This window comes from Lissotriton helveticus, chromosome 8 (assembly GCF_964261635.1).
Source record: "Lissotriton helveticus chromosome 8, aLisHel1.1, whole genome shotgun sequence".
In the NCBI taxonomy this organism is placed as follows: Eukaryota; Metazoa; Chordata; class Amphibia; order Caudata; family Salamandridae; genus Lissotriton; species Lissotriton helveticus.
In genome coordinates this window covers 723538605-723562828 of record NC_136069.1, presented here as the reverse complement: position 1 = coordinate 723562828, position 24224 = coordinate 723538605, and the positions used below count along the sequence as shown (strand labels likewise).

At 44.6% G+C, this 24224-nt stretch overlaps 1 protein-coding gene across 9 annotated transcripts in view; it reads left to right on the top strand.

The window, feature by feature from the left end:
• Positions 1 to 24224, top strand: part of DOCK9 (dedicator of cytokinesis 9) — a 1161971-nt gene that overhangs the window by 644729 nt on the left and 493018 nt on the right. For all 9 annotated transcript variants that reach the window (XM_078657525.1, XM_078657521.1, XM_078657523.1 and 6 more), the window contains exons 15-22: positions 10765 to 10887; positions 17174 to 17253; positions 17361 to 17548; positions 17683 to 17748; positions 19317 to 19409; positions 20647 to 20770; positions 21853 to 21974; positions 23586 to 23672. In XM_078657525.1, the coding sequence (XP_078513651.1) occupies positions 10765 to 10887; positions 17174 to 17253; positions 17361 to 17548; positions 17683 to 17748; positions 19317 to 19409; positions 20647 to 20770; positions 21853 to 21974; positions 23586 to 23672 (883 nt within the window). The remainder of the gene's footprint in view (positions 1 to 10764; positions 10888 to 17173; positions 17254 to 17360; positions 17549 to 17682; positions 17749 to 19316; positions 19410 to 20646; positions 20771 to 21852; positions 21975 to 23585; positions 23673 to 24224) is intronic.

The window sequence follows — 24224 nt, the reverse complement described above, 5'->3', positions numbered from 1 at the left end:
TATTTTGACATGGACCAGGCACAGTCTAGCCGAAATCGCCACCTCTTTTGGGGAGGTCCAGGCTGTCCTTTCCCAAGCGATTGCGGAGGGCAAGGATGCAACAAAGTTTGCCATCAGGTGTGGTTTGGACACCGCTGATTCGTTGGGCAGGGCGATTTCCACGACGGTGGCGTTGCGGCGCGACGCCTGGTTGCGTTCCACTGGGTACTCACCCGATGTCCAGAGCTCGCTCATACTCCTCTTTGGTGATAATGCTGACAATGCTGACAATGCCCTGGAGCGCTTTAAAGACTCTAGTGCCACGGTCAAGTCTTTGCGTCTTTCCTCGAAAAACCCTGCCACGCCGGGGTTTCGTTCCTTTCGTGCCCAGGGCAGGGTTACCCAGAGGCGCTCTTCCAGCAAGCCTGTGCAGAACCAGCCTCAGCGAGGCCGCGGATGTGGGTTCTGCAGGGGTGGGTCTGGTAACCAGCGTGTGGGTCAGTCCACTTCCACCCCCGCTGCTTCCGCCTCAAAACCTTCCTAATCCGAGCTTCAGGGGGCACCCCACGCCAGTGGGTGGCAGGGTGCGCCTCCACCTCCACCACTAGTGCAAGATCACATCGGACAAGTGGGTGCTGCAGATAATCTGCCAAGGTTACTTGCTTCCCTTTCTGTCCTCTCCTCCAGCCATGCCACCTCGGTACCACCACATGTTGGGGGATCATTTGGCTCTTCTCGGTCAGGAAGTCTCGGTCCTCCTGGCCAAGGGGGCCATCGAGTACGTGCCCAATCAGGAATTAGGGAGTGGTTGTTATTCCCACTTCTTTCTGGTCCCCAAGAAGGAAAAGGGGGGCTTGCGCCCCATCTTGGACCTCGGGGACGTCAATTGCTTCCTCTGGAAGGAGAAGTTCAAGATGCTAACTCTGGCTCAGGTCCTGACTGCCCTGGACCCTGGAGACTGGATGGTAGCGTTGGACTTGCAGGACACTTAATTTTCACATCCCTGTCCTACCGGCTCACCGGTGTTACCTGCGGTTCATGGTAGACCAGGAGCTTTTTCAGTTTGGCGTACTACCCTTCGGCCTTACCAGCGCTGGGTGTACACGAAAGTGATGGTGGTGGTTGCAGCTCATCTGTGCATGTCCGGGGTGTCCGTCTTCCCCTACCTCGACGACTGGCTGTTGAAGGCGGGCTCACCCCAGGCAGTCGTCTCCCACCTCCAGACTACGGCCGACCTCCTGCATTTGCTGGGGTTCTCCATCAATGTGCCGAAGCCGCACCTGAGCCCCTCTCAGAAGCTCCCTTTCATCCGAGCGGTTCTGGATTCGACACTGTTTCGGGTTTATCCTCCCGAGCAGCAAGTCCAGTATATTTAGGCTATGATTCCGATCTTTCAGCCTCTATCCCGGGTTTCGGTCAGGATGACCCTCCGGCTGCTGAGCCTGATGGCCTCCTGCATCCTGCTGGTGACACATTCCAGATGGCATTTGCGGGCTCTGCAGTGGGACCTGAAGTTCCAGTGGGCACAGCATCAGGGCAACCTGTCGATCACATCCAGATCTCGGAGGGCGCTGCATGATAGTTGCAGTGGTGGCTCAGGAACCGCAATTGGGTCAGTGGCAGATCCCTCTCCCTTCCCCAACCGGAGCACCCAGTGGTGACGGATGCGTCCCTCCTGGGATGGGGAGGCCACATGGGAGAGGCGGAGATCAGAGGCCTCTGATCTCTGGTGGAGTCCCGGCTCCATATCAACCTCCTGGAGCTGCGGGCGATCCGACTTGCACTGAAGCCATTCCTTCCCTCTGTCAGGGGAAGAGTAGTGCAGGTGTTCACGGACAACACTACAGCCATGTGGTATTGCAACAAACAGGGCGGGTGGGGTCCTGGACCCTATGTCAGGAGGTTCTGCGCCTCTGGACATGGCTGGAACATCAAGGCATTACCTTGGTGGTTCAACACCTGGCAGGTTCTCTGAACGCCAGGGCGGACAAACTCAGCCACCAGTGCATGGTGAATCACGAATGGCGTCTGAACTCGAATGTGGCGCACGGTCTCTTTCTGCAGTGGGGAGAGCCTTGGTTAGATCTATTTGCCACCGAAGAGAATGCGCAATGTCATCAGTTCTGCGCGTTGGAGTTTCCAAGGCGGCGCTGGCTCGGAGACACTTTTCATCGCGAGTGGAGCTGCGGTCTATTGTACGCCTTTCCGCCTATACCACTTCTGCCCAGAGTTCTGAAGAAGATCAGGAGTGACCGGGCCAAGTCATTCTTGTGGCTCCGGACTGGGCTCGAAGAGTTTGGTATCCCGAGCTACTCGGGATGAGCATCGATCCCCCGATCCTTCTGCCTCTTCGGAGGATCTTCTGTTGCAGCAGCAGGGGACGGTCCTCCACCTGAACCTGTCCTGCCTCCACCTCCATGCATGGAGATTGAGCGGCGACCGTTGACACCTTTCGATCTTCCTTCCGAAGTCTGTGATGTCATTCTGGCAGCCAGGCGTCCCTCCACTAAAACATTATACGCCTGCCGATGGAACAGATTTGTGGCATGCCGCACAGCAAAAACTGTATACCCCCTTTGGGCTCCTCTTTCTGAGGTTCTTCTGAGGTTCTTCTGTTTCTTCTGTCTTTGGCCCAGCAGGTCTCTGCTCTGGGCACTATCAAAGGTTATCTTTCTGCCCTTTCCGCCTTCCTGAGGCTTCCTGATCAGCCTTCTATTTTTAAGTCCCCAGTTGTTAACCTTTTCTTCTAAGGCATTACACAGAAGTTTCCTCCCGTGGCTTTCATAATGCCTCAGTGGGACTTGAATCTTGTCTTTACTTTTCTGATGTGTGCTCCCCTTGAGCCTCTCCATAACTGTCCTTTGCGTCTTCTTACTCTCAAGACTGCCTTCCTGGTTGCTATCACCTCTGCCAGAAGAGTGAGTGAGCTCCAGGCTCTTTCTTCCAAACCTCCTATCCTTTCAAACCTCCTTTCCTTTCTAACTTCCTTTCCTTTCTGTTCATCCGGACAAGGTGGTTTTAAGGACGCCTCCTTCCTTCTTGCGAAAGGTTGTTACGCCCTTTCACAACGGGCAGACCATCACTTTGCCCACCTTCTTTCCTCCTCCGCATCCTTCCAGGGAAGAGGAGAGGCTCCACCGTCTGGAACCAAAACGTGCGCTTGCTTTCTATCTGCAGCGTACACAACAGTTCCGGGTGGATGATCAACTCTTTGTTGGTAACGTGGCCGCCAAGAAAGGTCAGTCTGTGCACAAACTGACCATTTCCTGGTAAGTCGTTCTGTGCATCAAATCATGTTACTCCTTGGCCAAGAAGGAGCCTCCTGTGGGTTTGGGTGCCCATTCGACCAGGTCGACTGCAGCCATTACTGCCTTGGGACACGGCGTTCCCTTGCAGGACATTTGTCAGGCAGCTATGTGGGCCTTGCTGCACACGTTTACAAAGCACTGCTGCCTTGACAGTCGGGTACGGAGAGACGGCTTCTTTGACTGTTCTCTGCTCCGTGACTTTTTGGTGTAATCTTGTTCGCAGACCCACCTCCGGGGTTGTTATTGCTGGGGTATCTATTCTAAGGTAAGGAATCTATCACTAACGTGTCTCTTTCAGATGCACAAGTTACTACTTGTGTAACGATATATCTGTAGGAGACATTAGTTAGAGATAGATTCCTTACCGCCCTACCCATCCTCCCCGGTCTGCGAACTGATTACTAGGGTTAAGGTCATCCCCTTTTTAGGGCCCTAGTTTTATGCACCAGTAGTCCGTTTCTTGCATGGCTCTGCGTTTCGGCGTGGAAAGTCGTGTACAGAACTGAGGTCAGCGCGCATGGGTGGCGCCTAAGTAGTCTCCGTGACGTCATCTCGGCGCTCGCGATGCCAGTGACGGACGCGGACCCGCACGACGTCACCTACCGGCGCGCAGGGGTCCTGCTAAGCAGAAAACTTTCCGGATCCAGTTTGACGCCTGGGGAATATTCTAATGTAAGGAATCTATCACTAACTAATGTCTCTTACAGATATATCGTCACGCAAGTAGTAACTTGTGCATCTTGTACTAAAAATCTCAAATGTGCTGATATAAGATACCCCTTCTCCTTATACTATTATTGGAAAAAGAAGAGATTGTATTTATAACTTCTTTATAAAGTCTGAGGAATTACTGGTAATTAAACCCAGTTCAGGAGCCTCGGATAACTTGACGTACTCTTGCTCTTGTTTTCACACAATGCAGAACTACACTATCTGGTATGTAAACTAAACTTGTAACACTGAATAAATTAGGCCCTCAAATCAGCAATAACTGATTACTTTGTCTTAATTCAAGTAAAGATGATTACTGCCCTATGTTCTTCACATGCTCCTCATAGTAGCAATACTTTTGATATCGTTTTAATTTTTTGATGTAATTATTGCAAATGATCAAAAATATCTCATTTTCAGCCATGCTTGTATTGGTTCCCAAAATTGGCAATGTTGCCATAGGTCGAAAAGAATGTACTTGATTGCTGGGCTGATTGCTTGTCTGTTACATCACATAATTGCGAATTTAGGATAGCGTTTGGATTGGATGACGTATATATGACGCCTAATGGAGTGGTAAGTGTTCGGTAATAATTTGCTAGAAAAGCATTATCTCTTTTAATTGTGGAATTACTGAACTTTGACTGTTTAATAATCTGTTCTGTTTTAGGAATAGTTTCTTTTTATATGTTTTTGTCAAAACTTTATTAGTTCTTCAAAGAGAATGAAAGCCTATTGATCAGAATTTCATTGATATAGGAGCGAAGGATACACCTTAACAGTCACACATGAGCATATACCTGATTTCTTCTGGGGCACACTACTCAAAATCCCTTCTTCTAAAACCAAAGAAACCTGGTCCTTAATCTACTGCCATTGTTAATCCATCCCTATTCTCCTCTGGAGGTTTCATATTTAGGGCTAGCTTGTTTGCTAGTTTCACTTTCAAAGAAGTGGTGTTTATCCTTTTTATACTGATTTATAACACAAATTATCAGCATAATATAGAAAATACGAGCATTTGTGTCGGCATATGCTTACATATGTAGCAGGACGCGAAGTCTTTTCATGGTTCCAAGTGTATTTGTTTCCATTACGGGGCGCTGCATTGTTATTGTTACTATTTTAAAGATATAATTTAGCTTTGCGTACTAATTTTTCCATTTTCATAAAACCTGTGAGCTAACAGATGTTCGATGCAAGTACCCTGGCTATAATAGTCTCTAATTGGTGCTTCACATTGTCTTTTCGGTTCGTAACCATTTAATTGGGTTGTTTATGTTGCCTTTGAAGCTACACATGGATCTATTTAAAAACAGTGCGTGCATCTCGTAAATTATTCATGCCCCCATCTGTCCATAAAGATCTCTTGTACCTATGAGGCACCCTGGAGTGCAGCATGCTGCATTTATAAAGGAAGTGCATACAAACTGGGATTTTTAGAGCTGAAGTTTGTTTGAAGACCCATAATGACACAACTTAATGCCACTAGAAACTGTCATTTTTAATCAGGAACAACAATTTGCAGTGTTATGCACTGTGTGATGTGGTGTATTTTCGTTATTTCAGGGTTTCACAGGTTTTAAGATGTGCCCTTTGTTTCAAGCACTACTTATGATTCCGTGTTTTGTCAACAGAATGGGTAATCCTCCAGAAATTGAAAATGAACTATGTTATCTTGACTTGCATAGAGCACTATTCACCCAAGAGGGTATTTAGGCGCTTGGGCAGGTGTGTTGTTGTTTGGTCCTCAAGACCAGGTCTTTAGCTTCTTGCGGAACTGAAGAAGTGAGGAGGTAGCTCTGATGTCTTGAGGGAAGTTGTTCCATGTGTAAGTGCGACGTAGGAGAATGAGTGACCGCCAGTTTTGCTTCTGTGAATGCGGGAATGTGTGCGAGTGAGAGGAAGGCAGAGTGTAGGTGTCTGGTTGGCTGGTGAAAGTCTCTGCAGCTGTTCAGGTATTCTGGTCCTGTGTTATGAAGGGCTTTGCATGTGAGAATTTTAAATTGGCTGCACTTGTGAATGGGAGCCAGTGAAGCTTCCTAAGGTGCGGTGTGATGTTGGAGTGGTGTAGGAAGTCGAATATGAGTCTTGTGGCGGTATTCTGGATAGACTTGAGTCAGTGTAGAAGTTGTTTGGAGATTCCGGCGTACAGAATGTTGCTTTAGTCCAGCCTGCTGGTGATGAGAGCTTGTGTGACAGTCCGTCTGGTTTCCTGAGGCAACCATTTGAAGATCTTTCACAGCATGCGTAGGATGTGGAAAGTGGAGGTGCACACTGCATTGACTTGAGCCGTTATGTTGAGCTTGTTATCCATGATTATCCCTAGATTTCTTTGCTTAGTCTTCGGGTGTGGGAGTTGGTCCTAGTTCCGACGGCCACCTGTTGGAGTCCCATGGGGAGGTATCTTTTTTAGTTCACCTCTCCAACATTGGCATCCAACATCTTGGAAAGGTAAATTAGAAATGTAAAAAACATATCTGTGCCACATCATAATGCAAACATGCACATGCATTGTGGTGCATTAGTGCATAAGCATCATCATCTCATCTTTATCTTTATTTCGACAAGAAAAAATGTCATAAAATTACAAACAATAAAATTCATCATAAAACATTACAGTAATTTAAAAATTCAAGGGTACAGAAACCACACAATTCAATAAAAAAAATAAAAAAATTCTAAAATCAAAGGCCAATCAGCCCGAATCACCTCGGATCACCTCACCCCCTGTCGCCTCAACAGTTGCATAATTAGATTTCATCTCAGATTACCAAATATTTTCTTCTAGTGTTCCACATGGCGGCCAGAAATTTCGTGACCGCGAAAACAATTATTGACGATGTCAGATTTTAATATTCGGTAAGAGTGAGAGCACTGCCTGATGCCCAAGTTTTTACAAATGGGAATAATCCACTTCCTCCTCGAAGCCTTATAGGAAGGGCAGAAGAAGAGCGTGTGTAACTCTGTCTCTAATTCAGCCCCACACGCAAGACAATTCCTAGGGGCATTAGGGTGCCAACGTGAGGTCAAGACCCTTAACGGTAATGTGTCATATCTCCATTTGAGGTATAGCTTCCGATGGCCATTGGGACTGATGATATCAAAAGCAGTCTCCAATTTGTAATAGTCTTTCAGAACCAGGAATGATCTCGTTATTGTTCCGATTTGGGCATTTGATAGAGAAGCCAACAAATTTTGTTCACGATACAGACTAACCAACTCCCTTCAAGATATGCCCCTGCACGCTTCCTGGAAAGATTCCAGACATTAGGGGCTTCCAACAGTTCTGCGAGCTCACGCCTATAGCTGACGAGTTCTGGAGTAACCCAAAGACGCCTCCAAAAAGTAAGGGGCTTAAGTCCTAGTTCTTCCTTAATTGATCTAAGTCCCAGATCCATCCTAAGGGGGAGTAGGGGCGTACTAAGAGGCAGGGATACCAACTGCCTAAGAAACTTATTTTCCATGGTGGTGATCGCTGGATGACAACTGTGACCCCACAATTCCCCTCCATAGATCACTGCTCCCCGTGCCTGCATTTTGTAGATTTCGAGTGGGGGAGAGATAGGTTTTGAAATAGATTGTTTTAGGAGTTTAAGAATCCCCCCCACTTTTTGCGAGAGTTTTAATTGAGTTTTGGTCTGATGTTGTGCCCAAGTCATATTCTCATTGAGAGTTAGTCCCAGATATTCAAAGGTTTGCACTCTCTCTAAACGAACACCATCTATAGCAGGACTAGGGCGGGATGTTTTCGGTGGATTAAAAATCATAAACTTCGTTTTGGAAGTGTTTATTTCCAATCCCCGATCGTGGCAAAATGAGACAAAGGCATCCAAGACTCGCTGTATACCCATTGGTGTCTTAGCCAGCAACAGGGTATCATCTGCGAACATAATCACAGAGATCCCTGTGCCTGCGAGCCTTGGAGCGTCTCTATTTGGGACCTTATTCAGGTGGGTGATCACTCTGTTGACATAGAGGCAAAACAGGGTTGGTGCCAAAACGCAACCCTGCCTTGCCCCCCTGCCAACGGAGAAGCTAGATGACAAATTGCCTTGTTTCCCACACCTGACCCTTGCGAAATTCTGTGAATGGAGACGTATTAGAATATCTAAAAGGGAAGATGGAATACCTAGATCCCTCAATACACTCCAAAGTTTCCCTCGTGGGACCAAGTCGAAGGCCGCACGGAGGTCAACGAAAACGGTGTAAAGAGAACCGCCCTGGACTTTGACCGTTTTCCAGAAGAGCATGTTTAACCTAAAAACCTGGTCGGTAGTGGATACATTCCTTCTGAAACCTGCTTGATAATCACTTAAAATTTTTGAGTCATCAACCCAATCTAAAATACGATCCAGAATCAGCCTAGTAAATAGTTTCTGGGATACGTCGATCAGGCTGATTGGCCTATAGTTGGCTGGGAGGAGAGGTGACCCCTTCTTAAAGATGGGGACCAACTCGGCTCCCAGCCAAGTATTTGGGGGAGCCATCCCCCCAAGAATGGCATTAAAAATTATTAAAAGATATGGGGCCCAAATCTCTGGATCCTGTTTATAGAGGTCCCCCGGGACCTTATCCAGCCCTGGGGCTTTACCCGCTGGGAGCTTGGCTATTGCCATTCGGACCTCAGGTAAGGTAAACCTGAGCTCCGGTGGATCAGGATCTAGCGTTATTGCTACATTTGGTAAGGAGAGAATGGTGCTAGGCAAGTCCTCCATATAGAGTCCAGCGAAGTGTTCTTCGCAAACCTCCGCGGTAATATTAGGAGCTACTGCCTCATCACATTTTGTCGGATTTTATTTTGTTGTTTTACATGTGCTGTTCCGAATCAACAGACACACATTTTCTTCTTTTTACTGATGCGGAACAGCATCACCAAAAACCATGGGCAAAGTCAAAAAGTCAGGTAATGCCATTGAAATGCGAGACCTATTGCCTTTGCTATTAGTGATTTTGTCTGTTGTACCATTCCTTGCTGAAGTGAAGGAAACTAACCTGTGCTAAAAGAGTCTTAGTCCAGCATTTCTTAGCTATGGATATTTACCATATGCTCCCTTCACCATCATGCCCACTTCTTTAAATGTTTTTGATGGTTCTCTGTTTTGCCACCTCACACTATACTTTAATCTCTGTACCCTCATGCCGAATAAAAGCAGAAGCCGGGACAAGTTGCAAAGGGAGGATTAGTGACAACTGTAAAGTCAGCAAGGATTGAGAGAAGGCTGGTGGAGGGATAGAGTGGCGTGAGAGGGGATAGGGGTTGTGGGGATGTCTCTGGTGCTGAGTATTAGACCTCAACCATGTAAATTGATACTTGTATAGCGCACTACTCACCCGCAAGGGTCTCAAGGCGCTTGTACGAATACCGCTGTGGAACCCGTCCTGGCTTTCCCTGTGAGGCGTCCACTCCTGGGCACCCCCAGGGTGAAGGCCAGGCATCCTTAGCGTTGTGGGGGCCGTTGTGGAGATTAAGCAAGCTATTGCCCAGAGTTGCAGAGTGGGACTCTATGATTAGAATAGGCACCGAGGCGAGAATTATCAGGTCCGTGGAATTTTTGAGCCCAAGACCCGCCGAGGCGGGGAATTGAACCCTGGTCCCGGGCTAGACCTCTGCATCAGGGTCTGCCGCTCTAACCATTGAGCCACACTTCTCCACTCTCCAACCATAAAGAACTGCCAAAGGTCAGAGTCGGGATGTGAGGAAGTACCAGGATGTAAGAGGAGCCAAGACAAATTTAGGGTGGTAAGGTGACTAAGACTGGAAAAGGGCTTTGGAAAGAGAGTTGGGCCGGTCTGGTAGATGGATGAACTTGCAATCAACTTCTGTAAGTAGAGTGAATTCCTACCTTAGTGGAAGTTATGGCTAGCCAGCTACAAATGATGAGATAGATAAACCCTACTTTTCTTCTCTGACCTAAATTGTAAAAAGTATATTTAACGTGCACTGTGATTTGTAACTCTTATAACTGTAATCCTCATTAGAATCTAGATTATCTGTGAAATGTATGTGCTGCAGAGCAATGTTACTTACCTGTAGCACTAGCTTGCATCTTATTATCTTTGTTATCTTTCATAGCCCAGCCCAGCTTCCACAAGTGGGAAGGCTGGGTTATAAAATGGGATTTTCTTAAAGTTTAACTGCTTTTTGTGAGGGTGACGTTGACGCCAAAGGGATTATATTGTTTCTGTTGATGTAATGAGGGCCTAATTAAAGGACTTTTTCATATACAGACATAAGGAGGCTGAATATGCAACCATGTGGCAGATTGTTTTTTAAAAAGCTGCAGAGCTAGTGTTAGAGGTGAGTAAGATTATGTTTTGAGGTAATCTGTTTTTGCCAACATGTGAGGTTATAATTCTCATGATAGCAACATATGGTTTATTGAAATAGTATTGTCCACATAGGAGCTTTGTCATTTAGCCACTCAGAGACTAGACTCAAATCTAGCGATATGTCACACATCACATGACCTATGTGGTGATGAGTAGGTTTTGCAGTGCTCCATCCTGCAGTTGTTTTAATAATTGTTGTAATAATTGTTGTAATAATTTCATCGTAAATAGACAGAATTTGCTGCTCGTGACTCTCCTTTCTATACACATATCCATCTGAACAAGCATCTTGGTGAAAAGGTAGAAAATCTATTTAAGCCCATTGAGATACTTTTTGTTACTGTAAATAATTATTGTAGTGATGGATTGTGCATATCAAATATTGTACATTTTCTTAACAATGGTCATGATTTACCTCTAATTTTCTTTTTAGAACTTTATTTAAAGATAACTCTGGGACCTTGGATAAAAGTGCAAGATTTTCGGCTCTATACAGGCAAGACAGTAACAAGCTCTCGAACGAAGATATGCTCAAGTTGTTAGCTGATTTCCGGAAGTAAGTCATCATTTAGGTTTTTTCACAATTCTTTAATTCTATGAAAATACGTGCAGCAATTGTGGTGCTTGATCTGCATGAGGAACACGTATATCTAATGCGTAGTTGTCTGCTTGATCCACCTCTGGTGCAATATCCACTTGATTTCCGTTGATGTTCCCAAAACAAAGTCAGCAGTTAGCACTATTTTATGGCCCTTTAATTTTTGATGCTGTACCTGATATATATTCATATTTGCAACTCTGTGGCATACTGATTTATCCCCCAGATGTGATTCAGAAAAGAAAGTGTTAATATTTTAGGCAAGTAAAGATTTGGATGAAATCATTCTCTTCAGTGAGTCCTAGGAGAACAAGAATTCACTCTATTCTTTCTCACACCATAGGACACTTACATACTTTTATCAAAGTGTTGTTTGACTGGGTGGTTTTGTGTATGCATGCACATTCTCACTGAATAGCAATCATGGGGTGTGTAGAGGATCACAGGTGAGTGTTTTTTTCATCTGCATGGGCCCAAAATAAGTTAGCTTTAATCTAAATGCAATTTCTTTTTCTTTGAGGTTCATGGACTGCTTCCTATGATCATGTGAATCTAATAGTTTTTTTTACAGCAGTGATCAATTGAATACAATGTAATGCTGCCTCAGATGATGCACGTTTAGTGCCATACTATGAGATCGCAATTTTATTGTTTCCTTCCAATAAGTTTTACCCAGACATGTACATTATTATTTTGTTCTACCTTTTTTTCTGGAGGCCAGACAAACTCCTCCCACTGAACTATTGTAGATGTTTTATTTCTAAAACGTTCAGCTGCTCAGAAAATGTAATTATTCAAGTGTATCGTCTGTTGGTTATTTTACTTATTTTATAAATTCCGATGACATTTGTCAAAAGGTCTCAAATCTCCACCAAGACCCTTAGGGTGTGGTGAGACAAAGTATGGGAAGTAGGTGGCGCGCAAGCAAGATGGCCGCACAAGCGTGAGGCTCCTGCAGCCCAGTGTCTTTATCTTCGCATTTATCCTGCTTAGTGGCCTCATCGTTGCTCTATAAAGCTACTTGCTGAAAGACCTACACTGCCTGCTGACTCGCTGCAAAAATCTGGAGATTTGGGGACAGGCTTACTCCCGCGCTGCTCTTGTAAAGATCTGACCCAGGGGGTGTGTGGAGCTGAGGAGCGGTCCGGGGCTGCCTCAACATCTAAGCGAGTCCTCCGCTGCTGCGCACGAGGCAACCAGGCCAGGTGGTGCGGCTCGGGCGGCGGCAGTGGAGAAATTGGCCTGAAACCCGGAGCGGTGGGCGCGACTGCACAGTACCTGGTGGTGAGAGTCTCTGGTGATCGGAAGCTTGAGGTGGACAACATTATCCTTGCTGAGGAAGGAGGCGGAAGGTGAGCGGTGGGACGAGCTGCTGGCGGCGGTGGGCCTGGGCTCCTCGGCGGTGTCGGGCGCGCCGCTGCAGATATACTGATAACGTTCTCGGAGTCCGGAGGGGCCCTGGAGTGACTGCGCCCTCCCTGCCACCTCCCGAATTAGACACATAACGCCGGGCCGTGCACGCACACCAGACGTCCTGCCTCGTTGGGTCTAGGGTGCCGGCGGTTCCCGGAGACAATGGGGCTGGTCGCTGCCGCCTTTGTTCACCTACGCCCCTGAGACTGGCCTAATTATCACTTGCGGCCCCTACGGAGGAGTGGAGGGGGCTTAACTCTTTGGCAGCGCAGCCCCGCTCTGGTGTGTGACTGGGGGCAGTTGGATCCCCTGGATTGGCGCCACTCTGAGGTTGAGAGCTGCCGGTCGCCATTTTGTGCAGTGTGGAGCTAGGGAGCTAGCTGAGTGATTCTAATACCCCTTCGTTAGTTGGGGCACTGGGAAGTTGCTTCTGGATGTAAAATCACATTGAGAGGGGAGGCTCCTGATAAATCGCCTTCCTGAAGATAACACCCTGGACTTCCCCTGCGCGAACTGGGCATTTGAGTGGGGCTTGTTCTGTGGGCGACTGTCGTCACATCCTCATGCTGAAGCCCTTGGAATCAGTTTAAGTTGCCGCACATACATACCGTGCTCCAGAGCTACCCCCTTTGCCACCTGCCTCATTTGCGTGCTTTGCCCTGGCGGTGAACTGGGGCCCTTTGTGCACGGGCTGTGCGGTGCCTGTGCTTGAACTCCTGCACCGGCCGCTAATACTGAAGGTGCCACGTACGCGTGGGTGAGGGAGAATGCAGATGTGCGTTCTGGACTGTGGCTGGCGGCCAGGGGTGTCTGCGACCTGTTCGCTGTGAATTAGTACGACACCTTGTATTGGTGCTTTCTGTGTTATTACTTGTTGAAGGCAATGCCGAGCCAGTCTGTGGGGTGGGGCAACTGGTGCACAGGCATTGAATACGCATAAACTAGCTGCACCCTTGCACCGACATGGGCAAACCAGACACCAAGCAACCAAAGTTGAACTTTAATGCTGCGAAGTGGGGTGCCAGGAATTTTCAATGTGACCAGGACGCTGACGGGAGAGATGAGGCCCAGGGGGGAGCTGTCACACAGGCTTCTGATGTGCCGAGTATCCTACAGGAGGTCAGTCAGGGGTTTGCCACCATTGTGGATAAGGTGGACAGGATGTCATCGCGTATGGACGCAATTGCACATAAGCTGGAGGGGCATGAAGATCGAATAAAGGAAACGGAGCGGCACATCTTGGGCGCTGAGGACACAACATCTGGACATACAGCGCAGCTTGCCCACATGGATAAGCTCCTAAAGCTTATTGCAGCAAAGAACGAGGACTTCGAAGCACGCAGGTGGCGCAACAATATTTGCATACTAGGAATTCCTGAATCGACCAACACTGGAAAAATGGAAGAATACGTAGAAAACCTGTTGTTGTCTACAATCGGAGCTGAGTCTTTCTCCAGTCAGTTCATTATAGAACGGGCCCACCGCTCCCTGGGGCCATGCCCGTCGCCCAGCAGCACTCCCTGTCCTTTGATAGCGAGACTTTTGAACTATCGGGATCGGAACATGGCCCTACGGGCTGCGAGAAGTAAACAGACACTGTGATATGACGGAAACACGTTCTCCATCTATCCAGATTTTACGCCCATAGTCCAGGAAGAGAGGCGCAAGTTTATGGACGTCAAAAATAAGCTGCGGAAGGCACAAATTGATTAATCATTACCATACGTGGCGCACCTCCGGGTTACTCATCAGGGCAAGCAACGTTTTTTCTCCAAGCTGCAGCAGGTGGAGGAATTTCACAAGCATGTGAGGCGTACAAATCGCACTACTGGAGATAGGGCAGCATCGCAACAGTCTTCGTCGACGGTAGCAGAAGATGCTTCGCAATGAAACAGGCCTTGCTGATTGTAGCTACTCTGACTCACTCGAGACATGACAAGCACTTGGTAGTAGGCTCTACGTCAGGGGACACGCAACCTATTCGGATGATGGGCCATTTTGAGCTCTCTCGACTGTGCACCGGGCACCCTCTGCCCTCAGGAGCCTGGATATACCATCTGCTTTGGGCCCTGGGAGCGAGGAGTATCTGTGTTGTCACTTAGAGATGGCCCCCAAAGGGTATCTCTCCCCCCCCCCCCCCGAGTTTGTCCACTGCATACTACTTGCAGAGACTGTGGAGCTGTCTTTGTTAGGGTTGGGGGGGAGTGGGTAGGAAAACATTTCTGGCAAGTTGGGGCTGCTTCAGTGGGGGTGGGGTGCTCAAGTTCATCAAGATATTGTGGTGAGTTTGAATAAACAATAGAAATTACTCCAGCTGAGAGAAATATTCCATACTAAATGTAGATGGGTGATAAAGCAAAATACATCTTGCTTGAGGGTTGTTGTTGTGTCGTAACATAAAATACAGAATCTTCGGTACCTTTAAATTGACTGCTGGTGTTAGGGTAAACTGGACTAGTAATGTGATAAACAAGAGGCACATCCTCTCCCTGTCCCAATTGGTGGTTGCAGCAAAGGATTTTAACTGTGGATCCACTGAATTCTGAAGTTTCGGAGCGCAACCAGGTTTCCATGAGAAACAGTAGTTGTCATTTTTTCAAACCCTTGGCATGAATGACAAAGCCATTTTTTTCAGTACGTTTTACATGTGTCTGAGGGGGCCAAGACAAAGAAAAACAAAAAGGGGTGAAGGAATAGAGTGTTAAAGATTTTCGGCTTGCACTATTTTAATGGCATTGTTATTGAGTGCATAAGAAATAGAAGTAACGTCTCACATGTTTATGCATGAGGGGCAGGCTAGCAAGTCCTCAGGGGCAGCGTGTTGACTGCCGGTTACGTATTGGCGCAGATGAGTTTGGCACACAACCAGAGCATCCATGTCTCATTCTCCTTATCAAGGCTCCCGGTTTCACCGTCCAGAAAGAAGAGTTGATGCTAGAATAAGTTATCTGCTGTAGAAATTCACTTATAGATGTACACACTGCACATTAAAAAGCTGCTCAAAACTCTTGCCCAGGGAAGGAACCATGCTGCTATAAATGTGTAGCTGGGTGTGTAGGAGGACCTCAGATTTGTCTTTGCCTTCACTGCACTTTAGGATTTATCACAGTTTTCAATGTAACAGGAGAGGAAGAGAAAGGTAAATACTTATAACATTGGATGTCAAATGTAGTCTAAATAGAAAATGGATGCCCTGCGTGAAACAGGATTGTTGCACTCAAGTGCACAACCAAGACAACTGTGCCCTGTAAAGGGCAAACTGTGCCCACAAATTGTTCTTAAATTGATTCTGTGTAGTGAAGAGTGTACAAAGTGGTTTTCTCACACTCATGCAGCCCTGGCTTGATTAGTGTCACTGAGCGACCGCTAACAGTACAGTGGGTCGGTTCTTTGCTCTGTAATGTCTAGCATTTACCAGGGTTTTTTTCATCATCAGTAATGCGTGTGGTGCAGAGCTTCGTCTTGCAGCAGCCTGACCTCCAGGTGCAACATCATCTGAGCCGACCATATCTGTAGGCCAGCTCAGGAGTCAGATAAGACTCCTGAGAAGCAATGGGCTGCAATGGTCAATTTTGAAGGGCCTGTGATAGTAAGGTTACGTTATACTGACTAGACAACAAATGGAGTAGGCTGGTTACATCTAAGGTTGATTTCAACCCCACACCCTCCAGAAGTGGGATCCTTCGCAAGAAGCGTTCAGTTTACCAGTATTAGAATCGAAAATGTGATAAATCAAGGGGGAAGATTCTGCAAAGTCTTGTTTTCGGGCAAGATTATTTCAATGGAGAGGGCATGAGGGGCCTTCCTATGCTGTGAACATTTGTGGCATTCTAGGTCTCAGGTCCAACTTTCTGATCATTCAATCTTGTCCCTGAATTATTTATAGACCTCATCGCCACAGCAGTTATGTAGGGCCATTTGTCAGTGCTCCTCTTGTTGGTCATGAGTTTCCAAATGGAAGTGCAGAGTCTGAAACCTACAGGTTTTGAGGGGAAGAAAAAAGTGGCTTAAAGAAACCAAAGTGTTCGTAAAATAAAGCAAAATCGTTGTCTTTTTATGGAGGAATTATATATAAAAAAAAAAACGGTTGCAAAAGTAGGCAAGGGAAATTCGGGGCTTTGTCCCAAGACATACCTAAGTGTCAATCGTAGTCTCGTAGGAATGGCCTTTTGTTGGTCACAGTGATACACCGAGGTTTCAAAGAAATTTAGTACTATAAAATACATTTCTGCAGTGGGTTATTTAACAACGGGTCTATTACTCTACCAGTCATTTGAATCCATAGATCCAGTGCTGCAGAGATGCTTCTGCGCAGTCTCTATATTATAATGATGGATGTAACTCTATGTAGCGCAGTCAAGGAACCGAATCACAGGCCATAGCAGGATATCATTGCACTCCAATAGGTGCCTGATTTGAGAGCTCTGGAAACTGAAGTGCTGCTCAGTAAGGTAGGCCACTGCAGCTCTTACTCATTCACTGCTTGGCCTACGTACAGAGATTGCCCATTTGGCCCAATTATGATGATGGAGTTTGTTAAATTGAATATGGGTTGAATGGGAGGTACACTACGTGTCATCTCATACTGCTGAGCCAACAACCTGCAGCAGCTGGCATATTCTTTTATAATTGCTGATCAGTGTATCACCTTGGAAGAGCCAACCAGCCATGTTCTCTATACTTGCTTTCAGTCACTGCACGCCCTCTCCTGCAGACACTTCTTTACAGTTGCTACTTTTAAAGGCTAATCTGCCAATCTGCATTCACATTGAGTACAGATGCAGAGTAGATAATGACCACTGGTGTCTTGCTTTGTTTCCAAATGTTGTAGACCAGAGAAGATGGCCAAGCTTCCAGTAATTTTGGGGAATCTCGACATCACAATTGACAACGTGGCTCCAGATTTTCCAAGTAAGAATCTCTTTAACTTTCAAAAACCTAAAGTAAAAACAAGAATGTAAATGATTACCTTGTGCTCACTTCAATTTTGTTTTTCATTATTTTTTATATACTTTCAGATTATGTTAACTCATCATACATTCCCATGAAACAGTTTGAAAACAATGCCAAGACTGTAGTAACGTTTGAAGTAGAGGAATTTGTTCCCTGCATACCAAAACATACTCAGCCTTTCACCATCTACAACAATCACCTTTATGTTTACCCAAAGCACTTGAAATATGACAGTCAAAAATCCTTCGCAAAGGTGAGTGTGAGCTTCAGAAACCTTACCTGGGATTAACCGAAAGCACCCTTGAGTTCTTTTTAGTGCTTTTAGATGGTTTCTTTGTGCCCAATAGGCTGAGTCAAGTTATCTGTTATTTATTTATTTTGCTGCAGGCCAGAAATATTGCTCTTTCCATCGAGTTCAGGGATTCGGATGAAGAAGATTCGCAACCTATAAAGGTTTGTTTGCAAATTAAAAATAATTGAGCTCTTAAATTGAGTGACAAATTATACTTTTTGTATTTTGGACCTGACTGCTGATTTCGCCATGGCTCTTGATCAGCTGCCCACATAAAATGATGACCATTTCATCACAAAGTAAGAATGAATATCAAAACGTTTTATTGGCTAAATGTAATTTGGCATTTCATATTTTAAGGATAAATAATTTGGGGCACCGTTGCTGGGATCTAGAAATAGGAGCCCCATTTCATGCAGTTTTCCTTTTGTATCACCAGTGTTACAATGCAATATAAAAGTTATAGATTGATTACACCCTAATGTAAAATATACTAATGCTCATATTAATTTGGCAAAACTTGTTTTGTTGTCACAGAAGTTGAAATTGTTTTGTAAATGAAAATTCGCAAATATTACTATTTTTTTAACTGCTAATCACATTTATAGTTGTATGACAATATGAAAACTGTTAGCTATCTACCCTTACCAGTGTAGACCTATCAAAGATGGTACTTTGACTAAGTGCTACAACTCTGCGTGTACCATAGCACTTGGGCACTATGCCATGATACGGTAGTACTTGCAAGACTGATTATAGCGATCTAAACAAAAAGAGCACATTCTAACGGCAAAAGCATCAGTAGTCATCTGAGAAAATCTTAAAGTAGAACAATTTCGCAGCAGAAGTGTGTAGTAAATCAATAGGAAAGCTATGATAAATATGTTTGTCTCACTGTATGGTCTTGCTTATCTATGTGATTTCTAAATGTCTGCATTTGAAGATTGCTTATTTCAAGGAGCTCACATTAATTTTTTGGGGATGTCAAGTTTGGGGGTGTCATCCGGATGCAGATCACTGTCTAGAATAATCGGGAGAGTATGGGACATTTATTTGGCAGAGGAGAAGACCAGATCATTTTGCACAGTAAAGAGAAGCAACTTCAGCGCTTTGACACTATAACCCCCCACCAACCACTCTACTTCCTCTTGAGGCTGTTTTCTCTCTGTGTATCCAGGTAGTGTGTGTGCATTTATAGATCAGGAGTGGTAGGTTGATCAGATAGAGGAAGGGAGGCTGTTAGTCTGGGAACACAAGATGCACAACAGATGGTAACTCACTCTTAGACCCACAGCCCAAAATCCACAAATCTTGCTAGCCATCAAATACCCAGAGAATTAATCTGAAACTGTAGCAATTTAAAAGCAGCATGAGCCCAGTATAAAACAGCAAATCTAATATAAGATTAAGATGTTCCTCAACTTTGCTTGTCTTGCCTGAGGTTTGGATGTAAATTGAACACGGAGACAATAATAATGAGAGGAAATGTTGTGTTGTGTGAGGAGCCGCCTTACCAATAATACTGAAATAAATGTTGTTAAATCCAATGATGCGATGCCTTAGCCATGTAGTAAGTAGCTGCCTCTTTCCTATGATTTACATTTGAGTTATTATTGTAGGCAGGGAAAAAGCATATTTTATGAACCTGGTTGTCCTTATCTAGAATGTACATGTTTTTTATCAACACAATATAATGTTTCATGTTTTTACTCTTTTGATTATTCCACAGTGCATATATGGCAGACCAGGTGGTCCAGTGTTTACAAAAAATGCTTTGGTTACAGTTTTACATCACCAGCAAAATCCTGAATTTTATGATGAGGTACACTATTTCAGCTTTTATTATTTTACGTTTTCTTTGCATGTTATTGATTTGTAAGAATATAGTTTCTATGGGATTGCATTCTGAAATGAAACAGACCAGACACATTCAATTGTTGACCATTGCACTGCCTCTTTTTTAGAGTGATGTACAATAAAAAAGACATCTGCAATTTTGATAATGCACTCTGAATGACGAAATAGGCATAGTGGCAAAAGCCGAGGGTACCAAAGACAATTCCTGGCTTAGGAGGCTGCCTCTTCAGAGCAAGAGTTTACCTCAGCCTCTTTCTAAAGGCATCCACTAGTAGCCTATGAAAAATAAGCGCCACACCCTTAGATGGGGGTTACGGGTGATGTCCATTAACCTTCCTCCATGTACTTTCCAGCCTGTATTGCTGGATGGCCTAAGTCGCGTACTCTCTAGGGTGGGCGCCTGGCTGAGAACTGTTTATCAGTAGGGCACCACCAGGCGTTGTGCATCCTAGCATAAGGCTGCATTAGCTGGAGTGGGTGAGGAATCGGAGGCCCTTCATGCTTTATGCATTTGAGTGATGGAAGAGGAGTGCTGCAGGTTATCAGGATCAGAAATTTGTGATTCACAAATCTCTGGTATGCAATATTTGTAATAGTTTTGTCGTCTTCTAAATATCCGACCCATGATTCTCCTAATTCTTCTATTATATCCTCTGTTGTTATTGTGTGTTGTGCAAATACTGATAACGGCCTACAAACATCTACAAAGCGTATACGTGGCAATAAGTAATTTAGGGTTAAAGCTTTGCCGATCATGTACAGCACTTTCACAGATTTGTTTCTATCTGGTCCATTGATTCCTTATTCGTTCTTTAAATGAACAACTAGACCGAATTATTATATACGTGTATAGACTCACAGTAGTATTTTTCCCTCTCTTGGTTCTACAAATAAAGGTGATAGCAGTTGGAAAATAAGTGCATCATCATCTCCTGAAGGCAGTTAGACTAAACTGTGTTTTGATTCTTACATGTATTGTATTTTATTTCGTTGTTAACTAAATGCCTATTTCTCCATCCCCTACTGTCTCTTAAAACCTTCTTCTTCAAAAAAATTATGTTCCCTATTTCATCCTCAAACAATCTGGAAGTAAATCATTGTTTACTGTGCACCAGCATTCTGTCTCTGCAACATGAGGTCTGGGGGTGGCGGATTTGTTTTTCATTCAGATGCCAAAAAACTGTGTTTTGTGTGTCTTTTAGATTAAAATAGAGCTGCCCACGCAACTCCATGAAAAGCATCACTTGTTGTTTACATTCTACCACGTCAGCTGCGATAACACGACCAAAGGGAGTACGAAGAGGAGAGATGTTGTAGAAACGCAAGGTTTGGCTAAAGAAACATTTGTATTTTAGTCATGACTGTTAATACCACTTTTGCTTCACTGCGGGGTGAGTGGGGAGGGAGAATAGGAGTTTCAGGTAACTTATGGGTATGTTTTTGTGCTTACAGTCGAGTATGCAAGTTGATTTCCTATTTTCCTACTTTCTAAATACTATGGGTCTCAGTATGAGTTTGGCGGTGCGGGAAGCACTGCCATACACATGTTTGAACCGCCCCCAGATTAGGAGTTTACTCCTGTCTGACAGGCTTTTGCGTTCCTACGGAAGAACCGAAGAAATAGGCACTGCAATGGGAAATTCAAAATAACTACCTTCACGGCATGGACTGCTGCAGTCCACGCCCTGCAGGTACTTGGGGTGCATGCACACATTGGGTAACAACATGTGCCCCCCTGCATGGCCCCCATGGCACAGAGGCACAAGGGGGCCCTAGAGGACTCCCTTTGTTTCCTCACTGCCCCACTTTTCTTGGCAGCTGCACTGCCATGAAAAGTGAGGTGGGGGCAAACTCGTATTATGCGGCCCCGCCAAGCATATTGCGGCCTCAGGATCGCCGGGCCACCGCCATCTCAGCATCTCTGATCACTGATGGTTGCATTTGTCCCAGGGCGGCCTGATCACCCCGGTTGTAATAGGCCAGTTGGAAGACCGCCACTGCTGTGCCCTCACGAGACTGGCGGGCCCAAAGTCTTTTTGAGGTTCAAATCAAGCGCAGGAAGAGTTGAACCTTGAGGACGAGTGGGTAGGGGTGTAATAGTGTTCAGCTCACCTCTTTCTGAGGTATTTCCCCATACAGTCAATATGTCAAGCTGTGAATGCGTAATCCCAGGTTTGGGTGAATGATTTTTGCTAGATTGTTCACTTTGTAACCCATGCCTTTCTGTACAATTAAAAGTGAAAAGGCTAATTACTGAAGCAATTACATTTCATTACCGCTCAGTCCTAATGTCCTAATGAGTTGAGACCAGGACTGCACAAAGCTAGCATTGCTGTGAGGTTTTCAATGAATATGATCTACATGTGTGAATCTTTGCAGTACTGATAAATATTCTGCTTTAATTGCAGTGGGATATGCCTGGCTTCCGCTTCTGAAAGATGGGCGTGTAGTGACTAATGAACAGCAAATTCCTGTTTCTGCTAATATTCCTACAGGCTACCTCAGCTACCAGGAACTTGGGATTGGCAAGGTATGGAAATCAGATTTTTATATTATTCGTATAGCACTGAAACAGACTTTTTTGCAGATAAAAGTTGGGATAATATGCACCTAAGATCATTACAAACGGATATAATGCTCCATAGAACATCAGGAAACATTCTGGAAATGTAAACATTTCTAAATACTCTCTACTGTTTTCAATTCATGCACAATTGTATGTGTAAAATAGCCACTTAGATAGGGTTCCTATTTTTGTTACATTTTTGGACTTTACCTTATGCTAAGAAGTGTCAGGATCCTTAGTTCATAACTAGGCAGATGATAAACAAACTTTAGGTTGTTTGGGACTTGAGCAGGGCTGCAATCACTTTAAATCAGTTTTTGCTAAAATCCTGCAGTGTTTGGGTTTAGTTGGCTAAGCTTGAAGCCACATCTTAAGCTCTGCCGTCATTTCTCCAACCCGCTTTTGTCAACAGAAGAAAATGTTATCCGCAGATCTCTGTTTTTAAAAGCATGCCTCTGATTACATCTGGGAATACTGTTCGATTTAAACCGTTCACTATAATTACATGTTCACTACGTTGTGTGCTCATCTAAAGAATACTCGTAAATTTTGAGCCAGACTCATTCTAAAGAACATTGACTAGTACTGGAAAAACCCGTTATCGCTTCTAAATTTATTGCAATGCACTTTATATTGGTGTCATTGATGACGAAAATGCAGGTTGTGGAGAATTCTGTTGTCCATGCCAGTGTGAGTATGTCAGACGGAGTACATTTTACCCGACCAAAAAAATGTGTGTCTTTGTCTTAGAATGTAAAGTTGGAAGTTTAAGGTATTCAGTTGAGCCCATAATTCTGCTTATGGTTCTACTCCATTATATTTGAAGAATGGTGTAAAAATGTTACTCTCTTCTGACACTGTTTGCTTCAAAACATTTTATTCGCATTGTGTGGAAATACAAGCATTTTCCGACACTGTTCTAGCCGCCAGAGCCTACATATTGTAGCTAGGACCGGAGGTAAATCGTACAAGTGACCCACTTTCAATCTGGACTATGCTATATAGTTTGTCATCCTCTTACTTGTAATTTCTATAGTTGCATGAATTCTTCAAGTTATTTCTGCAGCTGTCTCACCAACAAATCAAGAAATAATTAAGTACACATTATTTCTATAGTGAGCTTATTAACTCTACCCTTGCCTGTGTCCAGTGCCATTCCACTCTATTCCAATGAACAGACCTATCCTATAAATTTTACTTTCGTCTCAATATTCGAAGTTCCATATAATATTTAGTCGCCCTGAGGTATGTAATAATGCTTAAATGGTTTACGAGTTGGTGTACTTCCTGGTAGGTATGCACCCGATCTCTGTAAGCCACTGCACTGTTCTTGTTGATAAGGTACTATACATATATATATACAAACGCATACACAGGGAGCTTCTTTGAGTTTAATAGTTAAATAGATACTTTAACCGTTAATTTTAAGATCCTCTCTTGACTTTTGTAACTTCAATAGAAGTCTTAAGAGGAGAACTCTCCACAGTTAAAGCCATGCACTTATGATTGTTTTAGAATCCATGTGAGACATCTAATAACATGTTTTTCTTCCATTCCACTCCCAATTTATTATAGCATTCTGGACCTGAAATTAAATGGGTGGATGGAGGTAAACCACTGCTGAAAATTTCAACCCATCTAGTTTCTACCGTGTACTCTCAGGTAAGCTAAAATGCAGCCCGAAGTATGTTGATGAGCTGTATTTTGTCATGTGGCTTCACAGGATCATTTTAAATGTCTGAATTGCAGTTTTAGAGTATCTGGTCTGTGTGGAGAGCGGTCGCCTATCAGCGTAGTTCCATCTGCTTCCTGATGCTGTGACACATTAGCACACAGGAGTGAATTGTTGATTCATCTATTTCTTCTTACCACTTACCTTAAACCCCAGCCTCACAAAATGACGCATTCAGTATGATCCAGTTTGAATTTATTCATGATGCTTAGGGCCACTGGAATTATGTGGCAGAGAAGGAGCAAATTATGTGTCAGGCTTGGCTAAATTATGCGTCAATAAAAGGCAAATTATGGTGCATAATGCGGCACATTTTGTATTTTGTCAATTTTACACCTGGTAACAGTTTCTGAGAAAAGAGTTCGCCTTAATTAGTACAAATTTAACATCCAATACAGCAATAAGCAACTGAAAGCTGACGAGCCAAGGTTTGCAAAAGGCCTTCTTGTGCGCAGAAACCCAAGTCACCATATGTTTTCTAA